The 23,576-nt window shown below is 41.1% G+C and overlaps 1 protein-coding gene across 1 annotated transcript; it reads right to left on the bottom strand.

Moving 5' to 3' along the window:
• Positions 1-1,025: 1,025 nt before the first annotated feature.
• On the bottom strand, positions 1,026-22,929 carry CCNB3 (cyclin B3). The gene is made up of 12 exons (XM_063431025.1): positions 22,801-22,929; positions 19,223-19,327; positions 17,914-17,997; positions 17,570-17,685; positions 16,852-16,954; positions 15,927-16,028; positions 14,383-14,475; positions 13,184-13,321; positions 6,172-6,327; positions 5,869-6,018; positions 2,571-2,701; positions 1,026-1,223 (listed from the first exon to the last, which is right to left on the bottom strand). Exons 2-12 carry the CDS (start codon positions 19,313-19,315, stop codon positions 1,148-1,150), a joined length of 1,242 nt encoding a protein of 413 aa, XP_063287095.1. The 5' UTR covers positions 19,316-19,327; positions 22,801-22,929; the 3' UTR covers positions 1,026-1,147.
• Between the last annotated feature and the right edge of the window lie 647 nt (positions 22,930-23,576).

The raw sequence follows: 23,576 nt of genomic DNA, 5'->3' as shown, positions 1-23,576 counted from the left end.
CACATGTTAAAATAAATTCCCACCAGCAGGGGGACTGTAAAAAAAAAAAAAAAAAAAAAAGCCAGAGTCCCCCTGCAGGCAGATCCACAGCCAGCTGTACGGCGCCATATTTGCAGTGGGAGGGCTGCCTGGGCCCGCGGTGAAGGCAAGTACTGTGGACCTCCAGGGGCTGAACGCAGTTACAGCGTTCTATGCCGCCACAATGGCTTTAACCTCTTAAGGACACATGACATGTGATGATTCCCTTTTATTCCAGAAGTTTGGTCTTCAAGGGGTTAAAGCCCATTATAAAGGGGACGGCATAGAACGCCATAACGGCGTTAAAAAATTGCCTCTAAATCCATTTCCTCAGATATTGAGGTTAGGACTGTATTAATTATACTATAGCCTGCCTTTGGGTTTTTATGTCCTCATATGTCCGTTGCCACAGCTCTAACCATTTATCTAGTTTACCTAAATGATTTTCCATTTTGCTTATCTCTCCTGGATCAACAAGCCGGTTGCAGATCTGTCTATAAAGTAAAGCACGGCTGATGCAGGACCACACTCACTGGCATGCTTGGTTTTAGATTTGAAGTTTCCTCCTCTTACGTAGCAGCATTGTTTTGTTTTTTCCCCCAATGTGTTCAATTTTTGTTTTAAGTTCAGTCATAAGATTTTTCATTTATCAAGTACCTTGACTTCAATGTTTTGAAGGGATTATGGTACAAGGACCCTGTATGTACAGCGTTTCATAATGATATTCCGCACATACCGAGATAGTGCAGTTAGCGACCAGAGTTGTATCTGTACCAGCTTTCATTAGTCAGCCCCATAAGCAAAGCAGACGACCAGGGTACCCCTGCTTGTAATGGAGTAACCCAATAATCTTGAGTGGAATACCAACATAACAGCAGCTGAATTCTTAAAGAGGTAATCATACAACTATACTGGAGTAAAAATAAAGAATGGTACTTAAAACAAGAGATGCACTTACTACTTCAGGCACCACATCATTCCAAATTGTTCATCATATTTTAATTATTTTGACAAAGCACAACTGGAACACATACAAAAGTTCATATAAAGTTGTAGCAGAGTGCTGAAATAATCCTTATATATAAAAGTACAAGTTATTTACAAGCTATATACAAAATAGAAGATTGGACTATTGTTCTTTTGTAAGAACCGTGTCTAACATTAGCAGATCCAAAGGAGGCAGCTTGGCCACTTGAAAGAATACCCTGCAAGGTAAAAACAAAAAATGAAAATGGTTAAGCGGGGAAATGTAATTTGGCATCAAAATGAGAGATACTAGCCATAAAAGAAAAATCAGTCTTGTTCTGAGTAAAGGATTATAAAAAACAACCTCTGCATCATATTTTTTCCTATGGAATGCATACCCAATGGGGTTCTTGTGACCTGTTCAGAGATATTAGCCGTTTAAAGTCAGATTGCTTGAATGTAATAAGTATATTTAGAAAAATGTATGCTATGGTTGTAAATGGGGGGAGGGGAATGTTAAGGGGACCCTAAAGTTACCATCACAACTTAAGCTCAATGAAGCAGTTTGTGTATAGGCCATGCTCAATTATCTGTCATTTAGAAATTCAATCTTTTTTTCCCCCATTTATGCAACCCTAGCCACTCCTTCCCTGGCTATGATTCACACAGCCTGTATGAAAACAAAATGGTTTCATTTTCAATCAGATGTAATTTACTTTAAAAAAAGATTTCATCTCCTGCTCTGGAAATTGAACTTTAATTAAATACAAGAGGCTCCTGCAGGGTCTAGTTTGCCATTAACAGAGAAGATAAAAAAAAAAAAAAAAAAAAATTCTAAATGAAACAATTTGCAATAAGAGAAGTGTAAACATTAGATCTTGCTTTACAGGAAATGTTTAGGAAGGCTGTGTAAGTCAGATGCAGGGAGGTGTGACTAGTGCTACATAAACAGTGTTTTAACTCCTAAATGGCAGAGAATTTAGCAGTGGGACTGTAGGGGCATGATCTATACAACAAAACAGCTTAATTGAGCTAAAGTTGTTTTGGTGACTCTAGTGTCCCTTTAACCCCTTAAGGACCAAACTTCTGGAATAAAAGGGAATCATGACATGTCACACATGTCATGTGTCCTCAAGGGGTTAAAGACAGTCCAGGCAGCAACTCAACTCAAGTGCTTTTTGATTGGTTTTGGACTGTAACAGGTATTTTCACCAAGTAATAGAGTATGTGCACAGCCCAGCGAAATTTGTTTAAGCCAAGTTGCAGACATGACCCCACCTCAAAAAACAAGTCAAAGCTATCAGTTGGCAGGTAATAAATATGAATAAAGAGTGTATACAAATATTTTCTTATGACAGCAATCTGTCATGCATGGGTAAAATAATATTCTTTAAAGGTGCCTATTCCAAAACGGATTGACCCTTCTTTTTAAAAGAAAGCCAAACATTGCGAGGATTGCAAAGTAACATTTGGTTATAAAAATAAATTAATAAAATAAATAAAAAAAAACACCCACAAGTCTTTTTTTTGTAGCAACATGAATGCTAAAAGCAGTCGCACAAGACAAGATGGAAAGAGGTACTTACTTGTGAGAATATTTGTTCCGCACTGCGGTTAGCTTACTGTTGGCCTGTTCTGTGAGGAGAAAATTCAGCCTTTTCACCAATGGAATTAAATCATTGGCACTGTGACCGCTGTAGTACTGTAGAGTAGCAGTCTGCCAGAGGGAATACAAATTAGTAATGCTCCACTTCTCAATTATACAATACATTGATTTATACAAATTCCAGGCATTGCCATTGCCTGGCTAAGAGGTCCTGCATGAAAACATCCAGGGGAATTTCTGGAATATTACATCCCCAGGTACTAGCTTAGAATGGCAATCACAGGACAGATACAAACAAACAGAGGAAACTCCTTGATAAGACTTCTTAAAGGGACACTAAGCACCAGAACAACTTCCACTTAATGGAGCGGTTTGAGTATAGACCATGCTCCTGCGTCTCACTGCTCAATTCTCTGCCATTTAGAAGTTAATTCACGATTATACAGCCCTATTCATGCCTCCCTGCATGTGACAAATACGGTCTCCCTACACATTTCCTGTAAAGAGATCTAATGTTTAAACTTTCTTTATTGCACAGTGTGTTTAAATTAAAGTTTTGCATCACCTGCTCTGTTAATAGCTTGTAAGACCGTGCAGGAACCTACAGTGATTAAAATTCAATTTACAGAGCATGAGATAAAAACTTCTAAAGTAAGCCAACAGCTTACTGAAAACAAAGCCTTTTTTCTTTCATGTTGGCTGTGTTAGTCTCCGCCAGGGGAGGTGTGGATAGAAACAAAAGTAATTTTAACCCCTTAAGGAAACTTCTGGAATAAAAGGGAATCATGACAGCATTGTCACAATAAGCACTACTGCTTAATGTAGTGGTTTCAGTCTATAGCATGTCCCTGCAGACTCAGCACTGTACACTATGCCTTTTTAGAGAAAAGGTACTTCCCATTTCATTGCTGCACTTTCTTTTAGTCTCTATTCAGTGTCTGAAGCTGAATGCTCCCCATAGAGATGTATTGTTTTTTTGTTTAAAATCTTTATTGCGGTTTCAACATAGGTCGTAAAAACAGGGGTGTGCAGAATAGACAAAGGGATATACACAGGTATAACAGTGGGATTCGATAAACTTAACAGTTGTGTAGAATGTTAACATTGTAATTCGTGTGGAGATGCATTGTTTTAATGCATCTCTATGAGTGGTGCAGTGCTGCGCATGAGCAATAGCCTCAAAATGCTTTCCTATGGCAAATCATTGGATTGGTTGAGATAATCTAGATTGAGGATTTCAGCCATGGAGGTGGAGCCAGCCACAATAGAGAAAACCTATTAACTCTTTACTAGAGTGTGGGCACCAACCTAAATAGGTAGCATATACTATAATGTTAGTAATAGAGGTTTGCATGCCTAACACTATAGAGTGTTCCTTTAACACCTAAAACACAGAAAATTACAGCGGCACTGTCATGCCAAAACTTACCTTTCCCTAATCGCTTCCTCTCAGGATCTGTTGTTCATTTCTTCTGGTTTTCTCTAGTTTGTCTTATGTTTTAAAGAAAAGTAGGTACTATTTTGTCTTCCGTATATTTCCTACGCCTGACCAGCAGAAGAGCAAAGTGTGCTCCATTTCCTGTGGTCAGAGCAATTTCCCACAATTCTCACATTTCCTCCATGATCTTGCGATGCCTCCTTTCACTATTCCCAAACGTCCTGTAAGGTAGACAGGACACCGGCGAAACGACAGAATTTCGCCCCAATAGAATAAGAACAGTTTGTTTATTCATGTGAGGATGACATTCGATGCTTTTAGGTCGGTTCGAAATTTTAGTATATGGCTTCCTGATACCGTGGGAATTAGGGAGCTATCTACCAAAAGTCTGAAAGACCAAGATTGGAAACAATAGGTCCAACCCCATTGTAATTTAGGGCCCCATTCATGGGTGGGGGCCCACAGGAGGACAATAAGTTCCACCCCACAGTCCGCCCCCCCGCCACATATGGGCGCTATGTCCGTCCCCGCTAGTTAAAAGCTGCCCCACCACAATGGACAATTATTAGAGGGTGGGGGGTCGAGTAAGGGCATTCGGGAGATTTGAATAAATTGAGGGAGGACATGGGGGGCTTAGGAAGTGGCGGGGAGAATAGCTCCCTGCCACTTCCATCTTTACATATTACAAGGAGGGAGCCGCGTGCCGGTAGGTCCCTCCTTTTAATAAAACTAAACGAACAGCGATATTCGTCGTTTGTTCGTTTGACATTTTTATTCATTCATCTTTCGGACTAATAAAAAAAACCAACGAAATTCCCATCCGAATTTCGGACAAGAGCGTGTTCAACTAGGCATGTGAGGGAATGTTACAGCACTATCTAGTCTGGGCAGATGACATGTCCCACAGGGCATTCATCTAACACAGACGGAGGCGCACAGGACCTAGGTCCGGACACAAAAAGACAAAAAAAAAAAAAAAGTCATGAGGGTAAATTAGATGTCGTAGAGTCAGGAAGGGGGTTACATTTTTTTTTTTTTTTTAAAGCCACCAACGGATGCGGCCATGACAGTGCCGTTTTAAGCAATAAGTGTGGGTGCATCATCTTTACACCCAAACCCTTTCATTAAAGGGACACTATATAGTCACCAGAACAACTACAGCTTATTGTATTTGTTCTGGGTAGTAGAATCATTCATTCCCTTTAGGCTTTTTGCTGTAAACACTGTCTTTTCACAGAAAATGCAGTGTTTGAGGAGTGGCCAGTGAAGTTTTCACAAGGCTGTAATGCAGATGGCTACTAGAGGAGCTTCCTGGGGCAGTGCTGCAAAGTGAGCAGCACTGCCATTCAGTGTCTCCACCCTCTGCATGCAGACACTGAACTTTCCTCATGGAGATTCATTGATTCAATTCATCTTGAGGAGATGCTGATTGGCCGGTGCTGTGTTTGACTTGTGGTGGCTCTGCCCCTGATCTGCCTCCTTGACAGTCTCAGCCAATCCTATGGAGAAGCATTGGCTCAGACCACCACTTCTGAAGAGGTCAGTAGACAACAGGCAGGTCAGAGCCAGGAGCTGCAGACTTGAAATACAAGCAAGATTTTACTATATTTAGGGAGGCAAGGGGGAACCAGGGGGCTAGAGGGTGCTTTTAATACAATAGGGTCAGGAATGCAGGTTTGCGTTCATGACCCTGTTGTGTTCCTTTAAGCTAAAGTTGCTTTGATGCTTCTAGTACCCTTTTCATCAGAGTTCCTTCCGGAAGAGTGAAAGCCTAAAGGTGTGCTTAGTTGTATGTATGTCTAACTGAGACTTTTAAACCTAATGTAATAAGTGCACTCACCCATCCACCAAGGCACTTCATCTTCAGTGCGAGTAGTAAACAGCTGGCAGCCATTTTAGAAGCACTCTCTTGTACAAAGTCATACTCTTGCAGAGTGAGTTCACATATGTAGCGCGCAAGTGTTAGAGTTTCCATATTAGCATGGGCACACTGGGGGAACAGACAAGAAGATACATTACAATTAACATATATTATTAAAAAAAAAAGGGAGGGTAATATGTGGAAACCATCCCCTGACGCATACTGGCTAAATAAAATTGAAAGGGAGTGGGAAAACAAAAAACATTTATGATAGGCTCTTACCTTAGCATATCTGCGCAGGAACCGATAAGGGATAGGAATGTTTATGTCAAAGTTGAGTTTTTGTAATATTTCCATTTCCATAGCCACAAGCTCCTCCCTTCTGTATGCATCATCACAGATGTAAAGAAAGTCATCCAAACACGGAGGGCAGCGCTCCTTGTTAAAAAAATTTAAAGAATTAAAATACACAACAAAGCATAAAAACCACACACTTGCAGAGGAAAAAAAAAAAAACAAAAAAAAAAAAACACCCTCACTTTTTTTTTTTTTTAAATATATAGTGACAGTAAGTATGGGTTGTGCTTTCTATTTGGGACAAGCAACTGCAAGATAGGTGATTAAGTAAAGTCTCCCCTCCCCCCTCCTTTACCCTATAAAGGGCTTCCCCCGGCAAACCCACCTTAGTCGTAGTAAGAATACACACCTAAGCCACACACTGGACGCAAAATTACACTTTAGAAGGAGGGAGATTTGTACTGCCACCATATTAAGAAGAATAAACAAAAAAAAAAAACACACACACATATATATACATATATATATATATATATATATATATAAAAAATTATATTTATTTTAGGGCAAGTAAAAAAAAGTTCTGTTTTTTTTTCTCTGACATATGGTGGCAGTACGTATGGGATATAGCAAGATTCCCAATTGGGTGGGCCTTATGCCTAAACAGCTTGAAGTACCTACGCCCTAATGCAATTTTTGAGGCTGAGAGTACATCTAGCCTGAAAATGCCTGACGTTTAAGGTGCCATGCTGATTTCTTCGGTTGAAGCAAGAGCTTTTCTCCGCCCACGAAGTGGCCATTGCCTTTGTGGAATGCCCTGTGAAAGAAGCTGGCTAGTCAAAACTACTGAAGCATAGGCCATTATGATTGACGAAATAACGAGAAATAGAGTTACAAGAGGCTTCTATACATTAAAACATTCCTAGAAGTTGACAACAGGTAATCTGATCTTCTGAATTTGGCTGATATTTATAGGTACAACTGAAATGCTTTTTTTTTTACTCTAGAATATGCCATCTAGTTCCAGCAAGGAGGAGGCATAATTATAGAAGGATGAGCGGATTAACGGCACTAAAAGAAAGTTTTAGGATGAAACAACTTTCACCCTGATGGAATACAAGAAATTCCACTGAAGATTTCTCCCGAAGCTCACTTACTTTCTTGGCAGAGGTAAGGCCACAAGAATGCTGGTTAAGCTTTAGCATAAAGGGACCCCTCCAAAGTAAAAGGGGATGAAGGATCCACCACGCAGTTGCCCTACAGTCAATAAGAACATATTCAACACTTCCAGCATGATATCCTGTCTTCCAAAAGTGTTTGAGATCAGAAGATCCCCAAACTTGAAAGTCATCTCCAACAAGGCCAAAAACTGGCTTGTGTTTAGCCAGTACAGAAAGATTGGCAGAACCACTGCTCTGTCTGTTCACCTCTTTTGAAGAAGTCTCGGGAAAAGTCTATAAGAGAAAAATTGTAAGCCCGAGAAATACCCAACTATTCAACGTGAACTATATGTCCTGTACAGAGAGGCAAACCTGAGAATCTTCAGGTTCTCCCTCTTTGCCATAAGGTCTATCATGGGACTCCAAATCTCTCTGTAAACCGTGAACATGATCAGATCTGTAGACAATTATTCTTGAGTTGATGTGTAGGTGATGACATTGTCGACATATGAGTGGAATGCCTGTCTGTTGACGTGAGGGGAACAGAGTCATGGTCTGACCGCATTGTAATAGGTCCCTCAATAAACCAAGATCTGAATCGGTGATGGGAGTGAAGAACTGCCTTTAGAGCGCTGAAATTACTGGACTATTTTTCTTAGGACCAAGAACACTGGCACATAAGAGAATTTAGACGAGCGACCCAGCCTGTGTTAGTTGCATTCTGTGGTGAAAATTACTCCCTCTATAGGCAGAAAGGACAGACTTGTCTGAATAAAAAAAATGGACGTTGTCCACCAGTTTAGCCGGTCTTCTGCTTTTTTTGAAGAGAGTCTAGGAGGCAGAAATCCAAGATTTCCACACTTTGACCCAGAGGAGAGAATTTTTTCCACTGTAGCGGGCAAATCCAGATTTTGCCCAGTTGACCGCAGGAATTGAAGATTTAAGACATCCCAGCAATCTCATTTCCTGTTCTTTTTATTAGGTTTCTCTCTTTGGCCGAAAAGTAAATTACGACAATAGGGTACAGTAAGGAAAAAGTGAGATTAATGAGGGGATTTCCACGCGCAGGTGGTGGTGGTGGGGGGACGGACATGTACAAACATTGCTGTATCACAGACCATTGCATAAATGAGATAGTGAGCAGCTACACGCAAGGATCACTGTGTACCATAGCTCTCATGCGTTAAGATTGTCTTAACCTCTTTCAGTCACAGTTGTTGTCTCAATATAGTGTTGATCACATCTGCTTTTGTACCTTACGTGATGGCTTTGCTCCACTCTAATATAAGCCTGAAGCACTAGTAAGCCACAGTTATTTACGTCTTCCATATTGGTATATAATATTTGGTTGTCGCTGTGGTTAAGCATGTATCAGGAGGTTGCGGGTATGTCTTGATGTTGTTATGGTTAAGAGGTTAACCTCACCCTCGCCTGTCATCTGCCACAGCCGGTCGTGACTTGCGGGTATGATCCCCCTGCGTGGACTCCGTGACTAACAGGTCGTCTCCTGGGGTGGGTGGGGTAAACAGGGAGAACATAAAGGGAGAAAAATAAAAAGGGGGGGGGGGACCTTTCCTTTATGAGTGCAGTAGATGCAGGGGTAACGTTTTAAGGTTAACACGATCCTCAAAAAAATAAAAAAAATTTAAAAAAAAAGTTTCCTGGAGAAGAAAATACATTAGTCTCTGTATCCAACCGTGTTGCTGTAGCGCTCTGCTAGCTACCTGTACATTGTTTCTGTAATTAGAGAATAAGATGTTTGGAAGATTATGGATTGGGCAGATTTGAAAAGAGCAAGCATTACCCGCTTTAACTAGATCAAGAAACCAGTGATTGAAAGTAGGTTCTACTTAAAAGCCAGGCAAGAGATATATACGGTTTCCCAAATGCATCCTGGGAATGCTAAGTGACTCCATTGAATCGTACTCCAGTCATCTACCCTAAAGGGATGAAGGGCTGAGTCAACCCTGCGATGGAAATGAACCAGTGAACCCCAAGGGTTGAACAAGGTCTAAACCCACAAATTCAGGATTACGCCTCCAAGCTCTACTTGTCTTGAGGCAGAGCTTTTGTCCTTTTTTGACATGGGGTATATTTTATAACCTTTTTCCTAATGGGAGTAAACAGGGGACAGAAAAGGATGCTGATCTGCCGTCCAAGCTTAAGCCACCAGGATATAAGGGAAACAGTAGATCAACCCATGATCTTGGCAGTCATTGTCAAATTGTATTAGTCAAATCCATATAACGTATGTGACAATCACAAATGAAACAGGAAAATGAGCTGCTTATCAGGAGACTTAAATAACCTCCATTAATGGGACACTATAGACACCAGAACTACAGCTTATTGAATTTGTTCTGGTGAGCAGAATTACCTTCAGGCTTTTTGTCTGTAAACACTATTTTCAGAGAAAATGCAGTGTTTATATTACAGCCTATGGATACCTCCACTGGCCACTCCTCATATGGCTACTAGAGGTGCTTCCTTGGGCAGTGCCGCCTAAAATGCATCCAAACATTCAGTGTGTCCTCCCTCTGCATGCTCAGAGATTCATGAATTCAATTCAGCTCTATGAGGAGATGCCTCCTTGACAGTCTCAGCCAATCCTTAGAGGAAGCATTGTGATTAGATCAGGCTACCACGTCTGCTGATGTCAGCAGGCAGGTCTAAAGGAAACCGGGACATAGCCAGCAGCTCCAGACTTAATACAAGTAAGATTTCTATATTTAGGGAGGCGTGCGGGGCTCAGGGTGGTTTTAACCCTATAGGGTCAGGAATATAGGTTTGTGTTCCTGACCCTATAGTGATCCTTTAACGATTGTAAAGGAAGTTTTAAGTTTTGGACACCGCTGCACCTGCCAGCAAAGACCCATACCGAAACCCAGCAGTCTAGAAAGATTTTCTGCAAGAAATCACAGCCTTCTTGACGACAGGGTTTTTAAAGCAGCTACTTCTGCAGAATTTTATGGATTCCCAGTGTACCTGGAGGTGTAACCTGTTACAAAATGCCTTTTTGTAACTGTTCCTTTAAAATGACAAAATTGCCCTGCTTCCCTGGATTATGGAGGAGCCTATTTGCCAGCCTCCTCCCCCATGACAATGGACCGGGTGTGTATGGCCCTGTAAGACAGTCAGTGGGCATATTGGGGCTTAGGGACTTTTATGGAACTGGTGCTGGCCCTTAAAGCACATTTTTGGGGCATAGGGAAAATTAGGACACTGCACTTTTATGCCTGTGCCCCCAGACTTGGTTAAAACCCTTTGTTCCTGGCTATTTCCCACTAAATTTATATGGAGCTTACTGAACCAAGTACCACACAGGCGGACCACCCAGAAGTGGAAGTGTGCAGGCAATTTACCTCCCAGGCTGGGAGCCTGCTGTAGGTAAATTGCCGAACGCTGGATGGCCGCCGTTCGCGCAAACGAACACGTGGCGGTGCCATCTTTATTCATTCAAATACGGTCAGCGGTGTGTGCAGCCAAATTCATGGAACTAAAATTGGCTGCACATTTCCGCGAACACCGCTAACCTATACCTTCTCCCATACTGAACTTTCAGCCGCAGAGACCAAGTCCCATTCAGCGTATTTTTTTCAGCCTGAAATAGACCGACAGCACAGCCCAAATCTATGGAACTGTTTTGGGCATTAAAATGTGCTTGCGGAAGGTCATAAAGGACTTCCGTCTAACTTTGTATCCACTGGAGGAATTTGTCTGATTTTTTGGTTATGTTTATATTAAAAGTGTGCTGATTTTGAATATGTAATTTTATGAAGATTGGATGTATGGTTTTAAAGTTATAGTACATGTATAAAAACTGTATTTTTCCTGGCTGTGATAATTATGTTAACCATTGTGTGCCATAATTATATCAGAGGGGAGGATTTTGTGTGTAATTGCTGGGAGTGTTTTCTGTAATGTACCTGTGTTATTGGTTGTTCTGTAAAACCCTGTGGGTGTTCCTATGTAAGGAAAACCTGCATTAAAGAAGGCAAATTAAACAGAATGACTTATCCCTCTAACTTGCAGCCTCGACTCATGTTTGTAGGAAATGGCTATAATCACTACAAGGATTGCCATGCTCTGCATGCTCCCTTTGCTACTGAGCTCTTGTTCCTGATCCTGCTTCGCTGAAGGAAGAGGCTCACCTACTGGAACCTGGAGCCTGGGCATAGGTCCAGGGTGGATAGCAGATGGCGAGATCCCAGCCGAGCAGCGGCGGTTCGTGGAGTCTGCAGTACTTATGGTGTCTATGAAGTGCTAATAGTGTCTACGGTGCTGATGGTCCTTTGGTGAGCGCTAGGAGCATCCTTTCTACGGTCCAACTTCCAGCCAGCCTGGAGGCAACCGTAACACAACCCATTTGATGGTAAACATATTAAACGCCGGGCAAGAAAAGCTTGTTACACAGTGTGTTCTGCAGATAAGAAAGACATGGGGGTTTGAGGAACAGATAACCCTCATTAAAATTTAGCAGATTTATCCTGCCCCATGACCGATTCATTCCTAATGAACCTTCTCAGTACATCAGGTGGGAACCAACTCCACACAGTATGATGAACCAGACATGTCTTAAGAAGTAGATAAACATTCGCCAGACAGAAGTAATCGAAGGACGTCTCTGCAGAACATCTCAGGCAGCGCAGCTGATACACTTTTTGATGCTCTATAAGAATTCAAAGATAGGAATGATTGCATGTGCTCTGCTTAATTTTACCCAAGAAAATCGCAGCACCTTGGTCATATTTATAAACCCCAGAACCAGATTAAGGTGAGTAGCACAGATACTATAAGCAAAAGCCTTGTATAGCAGAGGCATTCCACAGTGTACAAATAGTCCATTTTGCACTCAGTCCACTTTCTGCAAAACAATTCCATCCATTACTTGCAATTTTAATCAGAACAGATCAACTAATCTTACCTTGAAAACCTCTGAGCTGTGTGGAGGGTTGGTGACACGGGAAACCCTTCTGCTGCCACCGCCTCTGCGGTTTCCCGTAAGTTCCGGTTCGCGCATGTACAATAGCCCACCCGTAACTTCGGTGGAACGCAACGCCACCTAGGCGTGCGTTTTACCGCTGTGCGCATGGACTGCAACATAATGAAGGCGACCCCCAACCCTGCCCATACTCACCAAGCCGGAACATACTCTGCGCAAAGTTAAACAGAAAGGGCTCTGGAACCTCCACGTGTGGAGCCATGCCACACAGCCCACCACCCAGGCCGCTATTGGGCTTCCTCCTCCAGACAGCAACCTGTGTGCCTTACCTTCAACAGACACTTGATTGGTCCCATGCTGGGACTTTTCTTAATCACCTATCTTGCAGATGATTGTCCCATATGTCAGAAAAAAATTTAAATATTTTTTTCAGATTTCTGTTTATTTAGGCCTCACCACTTTAAAAAAAAAAAAAAACTGGAATCTGTTGGACAGGAAACGGTAGAATATGGATATTATCGCACACCAGTAAAAGTCTAACTGACCAGGTTTGCTGCTGGAGTTTGAGACAAGTGTCCCAATATTAGACTTTAACATCTGCTTATCTTATGATATTTAATAACGATCAGTGCTCTTAATGGAAAAATGGTTTGCTCTATGTCCCTGTTCTACTTCCATTATTAGTTTGTATATCTTTTTATATAGTGCTTGTTTTAGAAATAAGTTGCAACTATACATGCTGTAACATCTTCCTCTGTACAAGAACATAAATTGCACTAGTTAACAAGTACAGATTGAGACGTATTCGCGCATTCCCCTAAGGGTACACTAGAAGAAGAAAAAAAAGGGAAGTTGACTGTATATTTCAGACAATGCATTCATCACAAATATTCACCTCAAATTTGGAAGCAATAAGCACGGCCGTGGACCCAATAAGTTGCAACTTCTCTCGCATTGCCACAGTTGCTGCTAGATAGTGGTCGACCATCTTAACTGACAAGTAGAGAGTCTCATGGTTCAACTCAAAGTTCTCCTGTTGGAAAAAGCATGAACAATTCATTAATCCAGGAATATTAGAAAAGATTGTAAGCATTAAGACCAATCGAGGTCTAAGACAGCTAGGATTTCCATTATCTACTACAGTTTTATTTAGTCAGTTCAAATTAAGGGCAATTTGCTCACACAAATATTATTTGCTTACAATATATATTGCACATGGTCTTAAAAGCTTACTCCAAGCACCATACAGCCTACTGCAGTTATGAATCTAGAAGAACCCTGGTGCCTTTCCCTGGTAATGGGGCAAATGGTTTTGTAACAGATGGTCCTCTTGACATGAATCACAACAGTCACCGAAGCTCCTCTCTTGTACAGAATAGCCAAACATGAAATCTTAATCTGTGCAAGCCAATTTTGCCCCCAAAGATGGCGTTACAGCAGCAGATGGAGTTAAAACGGCAGGAAAAGCAGTGCACTATAGCCCTGCCTATGCAACCACTCACAGGAATAAAAAAAAATAAAAAAAGTTTTTTTTCAAATAAATGTAAGCTTTGATCTCCACAAGTGGCTCGAGAAGGCAGACAGCAGACCGATGAAAGGATCTCCCCTGTCAGTCTCAGACGATTGTCATCGTGGTGGGGCCCTATGCTTGTGGGGTCCCGTCACCATCAGGGGTCTTTGCAAATTCTGTAAAGTCCCTGGACGATTTCAGTGAAATTCAAACAGTCAATGAGTTTCTTCTTAAAGATTTTATCTTTATGAAATACTTATTTTGCATAGAGGGGAGGGTTGGAGGTGACAACACCACTTCAACCAGCAACTATAAAGAACTGAATATTGATATTCATACTTCATCCTAAACAAAAATAACTAAACTAACCCAGACCTCATGTGGTAGGAGGAAACCACCACTGAACTAGTAATACTAATATTTTTACATAAAATTATTTTTTTTCAAATTCAACATTTTTGATTTTGAATGAAATTTTAGAATATGCTCAAGTCAGTTCCTCTTCAGTCTATTGCTCTCCCACTTGAGCTATATCCTTGGTTTAGAGCCATAACCACACATGTCCCAGTCACTTTACTACTCACCTGCACCTCCACCATCCAGTCGATCAAGATGGATCTCATCTCCTTCGTGATATCATCCTGCATTTCAATGTAATTAGGCAGCACAAATTTCTCCTGCAGAGACAAAAACATTGAATTATACATTTGAATAAACAGCAAAAGGAAATTGTAATATATTAATAAGGTGTATAATGTGCTAGTCAAGATTTTCCTTTAAAAAAAAAAATGGGGTGGATAGATACCTGCTGTTTTATCATTGTGCCCAATAAACCATGACAGTGCCAAGGGCATGCATCCCTTTTACACACATGTAGTATTTAAAGCCTTAGCTTTGAATAAGACCATTGCCTTAATTTGCAGGCTGATTTAACCCCTTAAGGACACATGACATGTGTGAAATGTCATGATTCCCTTTTATTCCAGACATTTGGTCCTTAAGGGGTTTAAAAAAAAAAAAAAAAAAAAGTTTTAATTATTTTAATTCCATATTTACCTGCTTCTTCTTGCTTATGCTTTACACACTAGAGTTGCACAGATCTAGCCAGTGCTCTATCTTTAGGAATGCTGTGGGCATGCCTGACAGATTTAAACGTGTGCAGTTAGAAGATCACTTCCCCTTGCAACATTCAGATAGAGATAGAGAGTGAGTCTGATCAGTGATTTATGAAGTTTTCCGGTTTCGCTCTTATGCTGCTACACAATAATGCCTTGTTTCTGTCATTAGTGGCCTAGTCTAAAGCGGAGAGGGTTGTGGTGGGCAGGGGCCTTAAAGAGACACTTCGCACTGTGTGTCCAAACTTTTATATAACTTTTCTAAGTTTTTGCTTGTATAATTATTTAAAAGGGGTTTGCTTACTGGTAGTATTCAGCAAGTCCCTTTAAGTATAGTCTAAACGTTTGTAGTTGCCCTTTAATATATGCATGTGTTTTGCAGTGTGACAGTATAAAACCAAAAAAAAACTAAACTAAAGAAAAAAATCCACAGAGTATAAAAGGAACACTATAGTGTCAGGAACACAAACATGTATTCCCGTAGTGTTAAAAACACCATCTAGCCCCTCTGAATATAGTAAAATCTCACTTGTATTCAAGTCTGCAGATGCTGGCTTTGCCCTGGTCTGCCTGTTGTCTACTGACATAATAAGCATGGTCTGACCCAATCACAATGCTTCTCCATAAGATTGGCTGAGAAAATGTCAAGGAGGCAGATCAGGGACAGAGCCGATACAAGTCAAATACAGCACCGGCCAATCAGCATCTCCTCAAGATGAATTGAATCAATTAATCTCTGAGGAAAGCTCAGTGTCTGCATGCAGAGGGTGGAGACACTGAATGGCAGTGCTGCTAACTGTGCAGCACTGCCACAGGAAGCACCTCTAGTAGCCATATGAGGAGTGGCCAATGGAGTTATCCATAGGCTGTAAATATAAACAATGCATTCTCTCTGAAAAGACAATGTTTACAACAAAAAGCCTGAAGGGAATGATTCTAATCATCAGAACAAATGCAATAAGCTGTAGTTTTTCTGGTGAATAGTGTTTAAGAAAAGAAAAAAAAAAACAGACCTCTCTCTCACGCATATAACTGAAGATGTCCAAAGCATACTCTGAACTGGAAAATGGATCCTCGCTGTCCTGATCTATATCTTCTACATCAGGTGGCAGCAGCTGTGGGGGTGGGAGAATACACAGTTCAGAATATAATTCATGCAAATATTTGCTTCATAATACAGTAATGCTGGTTAAAAAAAAAAAGTTGAGAATGAAGGTCAGGGGACCTCCTTTCCAATACATAAAGAAACAATGGACCTTTAATTTGTAAGCCACAAGGACATGCCATTAAAACAGCATGGTTAACACAGGATAAATAGCTAAAACAAATTAGAAGAGGTTAATAAAGCCATTGTGCCCCATTGCGTCGGTTGAGCAATGCATAACCCATAAAATATTATATCCCAGCGTGTCTGCTCCAATTCTTCTGTGTTCAATATCTAGAAACCGCCTTTTGCTTTAAATGTTTTATTAAAAAGGAAACAAGACCCTGCAGCCATATGATCATTATATCACAGATACTAAAAGAAAAAACATATTTCTAAAGTCTAGTCCAAACTTTGGAAGTAAATAGGTTGAGAGCACGTATAACAAAACCAGAACACCTCCCCACCAAAAAAATAAATAAAAAATAATTCGCCATAAGAGATATACTTAGCTGAAGTTATAGCTTGAGTTTAGTTAAAATTTGTTTCTCTCTTTTTTTTTTTTTATAAAAACTATCTAAAGCTTAGAATTAATATTGTTGCACAAGCTTTTCAAATGACAACATTTTTGGAAAAAAAACTTTTAAAATAATTTCCCCCCAAAATATTCCGACTTTTTTTCAATTTTTTTTTTATAAATAATAATTCTAAATATTCAAATATATTACATAATAACATAATTATCCTACAATATTAAATCAGGGCCCAAGTTACAAAATGTAGAAATTGTATACCTGTTCCAAACACACTTTAGGTGGAGAGGTTTCTTCAGTGATTAGCCTTTCTTCCTTTACAACTTCAGAGACCAGCTCCTCAGCTGTAATGGTCTTAAGAGTCCTGTGAGAAGAAAAAACAAAGTCATAAAGATATAGATATACTTTTAAATGTGAATTAATTTCAATAAGTTAAAAATACAATGGTCAGTAGTTAAACTGACACTATAATCACAAAAACAGTTTTAGTTTGTAGATCAGGCCTATGAAATTTCACTGCTCAATTGTCTGCCATTTAGGAGTTAATAATTTATTTCGGTTGATGCATTCCTCCCCTGGCTGTGACGGACACAGCCTGCATAACAAAATGGTTTCATTTTCAATCAGGTGTAACTTACTTTTAAAGGTTTTCTCCTGCTCGGCAAAATGGAGCTTTAATCACATACAGGAGGCTCCTGCAGGGACTAGCAAGCCATTAACAGAGCATTAGATAAGAAATTGCAAATAAGGAACTATAAACATTAGGTGATTCTTTACAGGAAGTGTTTAGGAAGGCCGTATAAGTCATATGCAGGAAGGTGTGACAATGGCTGCATTAAACAAAGTGTTGAAACTCATAAATGGCAGAGAATTGAGCAGTGAGACTGTAGGAGCATGATCTATACACCAAAACTACTTAATTAAGCTTAGAGTGTTTTGGTCCCTTTAAAAAATAAAAACAGGCAAAATTAACACTTACTTTTTGAGATTCAGCTCATTGTTTTTAGCAGTTCCACTCTGAGAAGCGTTTTTTGTCTTTTTCACAGCAACCTTTTGTCCATCTTTTTTCTTTTGCGGATGGATATTTTTATGAGCCTACAAAACAAACAAAACAATTGTTATGGAACAGTATATTCTGGTTTCTAATAGATATATGCAAACGAACAGCCACTACTGTAATTGTACATAATGTAACAGTTGTTTAGATCATCAACATTTGCTGAGCGTCAATGAACTCTCAGAATAAAGCCACTTTAATATGAATGGGGTATAAGGAAAAGAAAGACAACCAACCACACACCAGAGTTGTGATTACATACTTACATTAGTGAGGTCTCCAAAAGCAGATCTCTTCTTAACACCCCCCTGGGGAGAGGATGGCGATCGCTTGACCTGAACACCCTCCTCCTACAAGAAAATGAATGTGTATTTATATGCATGCATGACGTTAAACAAAATCTAACCATATAAAAAGAGCATTCAGACCCCTTTCGGTTATTGATATATATTCATGTTACAGCCTTTTTTTTAAACAGCTAGTGCGTTTAATTTCTATTAAACACCCTATGGTGGGGATAGAATAGGGTATACTACAGTGAACCCGTCAAAGCCCAAAATGCAACACAAAACCAATTTATTAAAGTGACACTAGTCACCTGAACAACTACAGCTTAATGTTGTTCTGGTGAGTATAGTCAGTCACTTTCACGTTAAAAAAAAAAAAAAAAAAAAAAAGCCTTTTCTCTGAGAAAAGGTAGTGTTTACATTGCGCCCTAGTAGCAGTCACTCAGACTGCCACTAGAGGCGCTTCCTGGGTCAGTGCTGCACAACATGAAATTCAGTGTCTCCATGCCTCCTTAGTGGTTTCTCCCCTGTCTGGCAGTTGCAGGTAGTAGGCAAATTAATATTTTATTTTCTCTCTTTTGCTGAGAAATTGCGTAATCTCAGTGCACTACAATGTTTTGGTGTGATATGCCTGTACTACCTTTAGCATCTATGAGGGCTGCAGTGACAGCATTATACTATTATTTTGATATGCACACTTTTTTTTTTTATCATCAATGTATGTGCGCTCTTTTCGTATACATAAAATTCTCTGTGGATTATCTATGTGTGCAGACCTACATGCACCTATTGTGACACAGTATCAAGGCAGCTTGTATAGTGAGGGAGATCTTTGATCACCCCACTGGCTGTGAAAGGCCCTCTGTTGTCCTTGGGAAATAATACCCGTAATGTGGCATACTTATGGCTTGTGTGCCAACAGAGTGCAGACCTAATTAATATTTGTCTGGCTCTAAAATAGTGATCATTTGACAAGCCCTCTCTAATCAACAGGGAGCAACCTGGGCATTGGTACCCCTATCCTTCTCTCATCCATGTACGGCAGGTGAGGGGTCTCTATAATTCAGCGGGTTAAATTAATCCACTTACAAGGAGGAAGCCACAATCTGCTTCTCAATATTATGCTAGGGAAGGCAGTACTTATGTTCAATCCAAATACATTATATAGATATGAATGAACAGAAAATGCAATAATCTACAAAGGCTGAAGAAAGTTGTATACCAATTTCAAATCAGTGGAACGGAACTTAACGATCGCACCCAGAAGGTCAGTAATCACAGACATTACCTTGTCAGGACGAACATTTTCCACTGCTACGGTCTTCCCAGGACGAGGGAGCTTGGATGCAACCGGCCGAGCGTGGCGAAGTGTTGGCATCATGATGTCAGATAACTACAAAAGTGGGGAAAAAAAATATACACGTGAAAGCTGGAGAATGGTTTGCTGAAGTTTGTCAAAGTTGGACAAATGCTCTCCAATGATAATTCATGGAGGATAGACAGACACACGGATCACTTTAAAGTGGATCAGTCACTTCTCTGAAGGAAGAGTTCTTGTTGCCCCCACCCTAGTAAATGCTATTTAAGTGTCCACTGGTGCGCATAATATGGTGGATGCAAGAAACAAAAATAAAAAATAAACCCCAAAAGACTCTCTTACGACACACAGTTTTAGCTTTAGGAACTTCCACTCCAGTTTTGCATTATGGGAAATTTCATCGCCACTTCTGCCCGAGATGTGTACATGCATCTAGAGAGAAATGGTTCACACATATATGCATGTCCCATCAGTAGCTGCAACGCATTGGAATTGTCCTTTGCAGAACATAGGTTTAATTTGGAGGCAAAATGGGGTCAAGCAAGCTTAGTGTAGGTAACTGGGAGAGGTGGCAATAGACAGAGCTAAGAACAGGGAGATGAGATGGAGGCACGCAGAAACAGGTTTAAGTGGCAAGATATCTGCTTGTAGTAGTTTTCCTAACTATTTAGATTTATGCACCCGACTCCTACAATTAAAATAAAAGATTTAGTTACCAATAGTCCCTGGAACTTGCAGTTCCTCATTAGTTGACCTCAGCCACTCCAATGCTTCCCACTGGGGGGTTGACCACCTAGTTCTACTAATGACCATTTTCACTAGGAGGAGAACTATAAACAGACTTAGAGAATTGCAAAGATGATAATGCAGAAAGTCAGGGTGGCTGGTGTTGGATTTTTGCTGCAGTTATAATTCCACAAGAGCTGCTGGACAGCTAGAGCTCTCCATTGCCAAATGATATTAGTTAAAGGACCACTCTAGGCACCAGGTCCCTCTAGGATGAACCCCTTTTTATTATAAACATAGCAGTTTCAGAGAAACTGCTATGTTTATAAATGGGTTAATCCAGCCTCCAAATCCTCTAGTGGCTGTCTCACTGACAGCCGCTAGAGGCACTTGCATGATTCTCACTGTGAAAATCATTATTAGGGACTTCTAGCACTGAATTACATGAATGAGCCAGAACACCACAGCAGAGACATGCAGCATTCATATACCTTTTCCATAAGTGGAATATCACTTGCTGCCAACTTGTCCAAAGAGGACTCTAGCAGCACCTGACAAGTCAAAGCATATTGGTGCAGGCTAAATGCCGCTTGTGGACTCCATATTTGTAGCATTAACCATTACGCTGATGACAAAGCAGCAAAGGCTATGGATGACAGAAAAAGTAAAATGGAAATGACTTTTCCCATTAAATACAGTCACAGTGATGAGAAAAGAGCGGTATACGCCTTTTCTGTTTTACAGTGATGAGAAAAGAAGCAGGATGGGTGGGGAGGGTGTACCTAGTCTTAGACAGACACATGGCACCCAAAACACTTCAGTGCCCCTGTCCCCTTAACCCTGCAATACATTGTAATTTTAGAGAAACTGCAATATTTACACTAGAGGTTCTTCCTGTTTCAAGGAGTTTAACTCCTTGAAACTACGCTGGACATCCTATGGAAAAGGCCTTATACAAGTGCGGCACTCGCCACATATATGTGATAGGTTTCACCTTGCGCTCACATTGGAGGAGGCGGAGCCAGCACTGGAAAAAGGTAAGTGAATTTGTGTTTTGTTTTTAAATCCTTTCATTGCTGCAAAGGGGTGCTGTGGGGAAAGAAGTACACTAAAGTATTAGGAATACAGCTTTGCATTCTTAAAACTATAGTGTCCCTTTAAAGCAGCTCTGTCAATGTATGGAGTCTTTGCATATTCTTCAGAGACCACCAACTGTGACTGTTTCGCTTGGTGCCCAATGGGTACAGTGGAAGATACGTTTTGCTTACCTAACCCTGTTTTTCGTGGCCAAGTTTATCTTTATGAAATACTCCTTTTGATGTGGATGATAGACCCTTTAAAGGAACATTCTAGCAGTTAGTGTGCCAGGATTGCCCTAGTGCTATGCTGGTGTAGTTATTTCAGAACATCCCGTGGTAGAAGCCAGATGTCTCAGTAGAGCTAAGCAAGTCTGATCAGCTTAGCGGCCACACTCAATGATCGTGGTTCTGCATGACCTTACCTATAGCTCAGTACAGTCAGATTCTCTCAATTGACTTTTCTCAGAATTAGGGTATGTGGCCATAGGTATTTGGCAGGAGCAATGTTAAGTTGTTATGGTGCTTTGAGTGTTTTACCCAATCTTGCAAGCAATATCCAAATAATATTGTTGTTCAAATGTTAACAAATGTGCCTTTTGTGCATAGCAAAATTGTGTTGAAACAGTTGACGTAACACTCAAAGCACTGTAACCCTTACCACACACTAATGTTTATGTTGCCAGGAATGCCAGGCGGAAATACCAGTGTACATAGTCCGCTGTTCCTTCGGTTTGACTCCTTACCTTTGGTCTGCCCCTGCCGTTTCCTTCCAGTCCGGAAGACAGAAAAAAAAAACTCCTGCTAGGAGCCAATCGAGCTATACCCTGAGCAGAGAGTAGCACACAGCGAACCCCAGGTGAAAAGTCAAGCCACTAGGAAATTACTTAATTACATGCATTGATGGGTGTGCCAGGGCACTATTTGCACCATAACCACTAGAACATGCTGTAGTAGTCGTGGAATTTCAAGTGTTCCTTTAACCTTTTCAACACATTTAGCTATTCACAGGTAGATTAGTTATAATGTATTTGTGCTGCAGTTTGTCACTCACTATTCTGTTCAAAGTAACCAAATCTATCTTTACATGCAGCCAAAATTGAAACCACATGGCATCTAAATACAATTAACAAGTTTTAGCAGGTTCCATGGATAAACACTAGGGAAATAGTCCTTGCAGACCTAAGCCGCCTAAACATCAGCACAAAACACAACTACCATTAGATAGATAAAAACAAATAAAAAGCTCTTTGTAATTGTACCCTTATTTTTAGATCTACCCCACACATTTTACTACTGGATATTCTGGGTTTTTCAGACACATCTGAAAATATCGGTAAACATTATGCTCAATATGGTTTCTATCAGGACAACTGAGAAAGCAGTGACCCTCGGATATATTATCTAACTCCCTGTCAAGGGGTACATACACCCCAATCAGTGGGTTATAGAGAATTTAAATTAAAAAATACCCATAACCAGGGAATAAAAAGCACAACAATGTGATAATCAGGGGATGTGATCTACACCTCCTGAACCAAGGAGGCAAAAGGCAGATCACCAATAGTTGTAGAACTACCAATCCCATGAAGCTTTGCCATCCTTTCCTCTTGCAGAGCATCATGGGAGTTGTAGTTCTCCAATAGCTGGGGATGTGGTCTTGCCCAGGGCTGCACACAGCGTGTTCCCTGACCCAGCGTGATCCCAGTGTATGGACCCCATTCCACGCGGGATAATGTCACCTACCTGCAATACCGATCGCTGGTCTCGGCTGTTGGATCGGGTGGCTCGGTGTCAGCACGGCTATATTCCCGGAGAGCAGACTGTGTGCGAACCCGACCAGCTCCCGGCACCACTAACTCTACACACATACAGTTTTTGAATCCCGCGGGACCCGCCCATCTCGCTCTCCTATTGGTTGACCGCCGACCAATAGGTTTGCGCCTTACGATGCCGTTGCCGTGGTGACTTGTTTGACCTCTAGGATTCGAAAGACTTAGCCAATCAGCGGCCGGCGTGGGCGGTCATTGGAGGAGGAGCCAAAACAGCTAACGGTACTGGCTCGCAGAGTCTTTGGTCTGTGTAAGCCTGTGGGCGGGGCTTGGATTTAAATACCCGGTTGTGGGAGTGAGAGGCGTGCGTGACTCGCTCAGTTCATACATAAACATGTTCTATCTACAGCAATAACACTGTAACGTCTGGACCAGGGCTAGGCAACCTCCAGCATTCCAGCTGTGTGGACTACATATCCCGTGATGCTTTGCCAGCATTGTGGCTGTAAGAGCATTAAGGGGGTTGTAGTCTACAACATCTGGAGTGCCAAACGTTGCCTAGCCCTGGATTTTCTATGGACACTTGCCGCGCATTTGGCTCCGCTGACGTCGGCGGGGGAGGAGAGGTCCCCGGCGCTGGAAAAAGATAAGCTGCTGAAGGGGTTTTAACCCCTTCAGCGCCACGGGAGGGGGACCCTGAGGGTGGGGGCTCCCTCAGGGCACTATAGTGTCAGGAAAACCGCTTACTTT

This window comes from Pelobates fuscus, chromosome 9 (assembly GCF_036172605.1).
Source record: "Pelobates fuscus isolate aPelFus1 chromosome 9, aPelFus1.pri, whole genome shotgun sequence".
NCBI lineage: Eukaryota > Metazoa > Chordata > Amphibia > Anura > Pelobatidae > Pelobates > Pelobates fuscus.
Note: the sequence above shows the minus strand (reverse complement) of the source record. Positions and strands in the feature narration are given on the sequence as shown.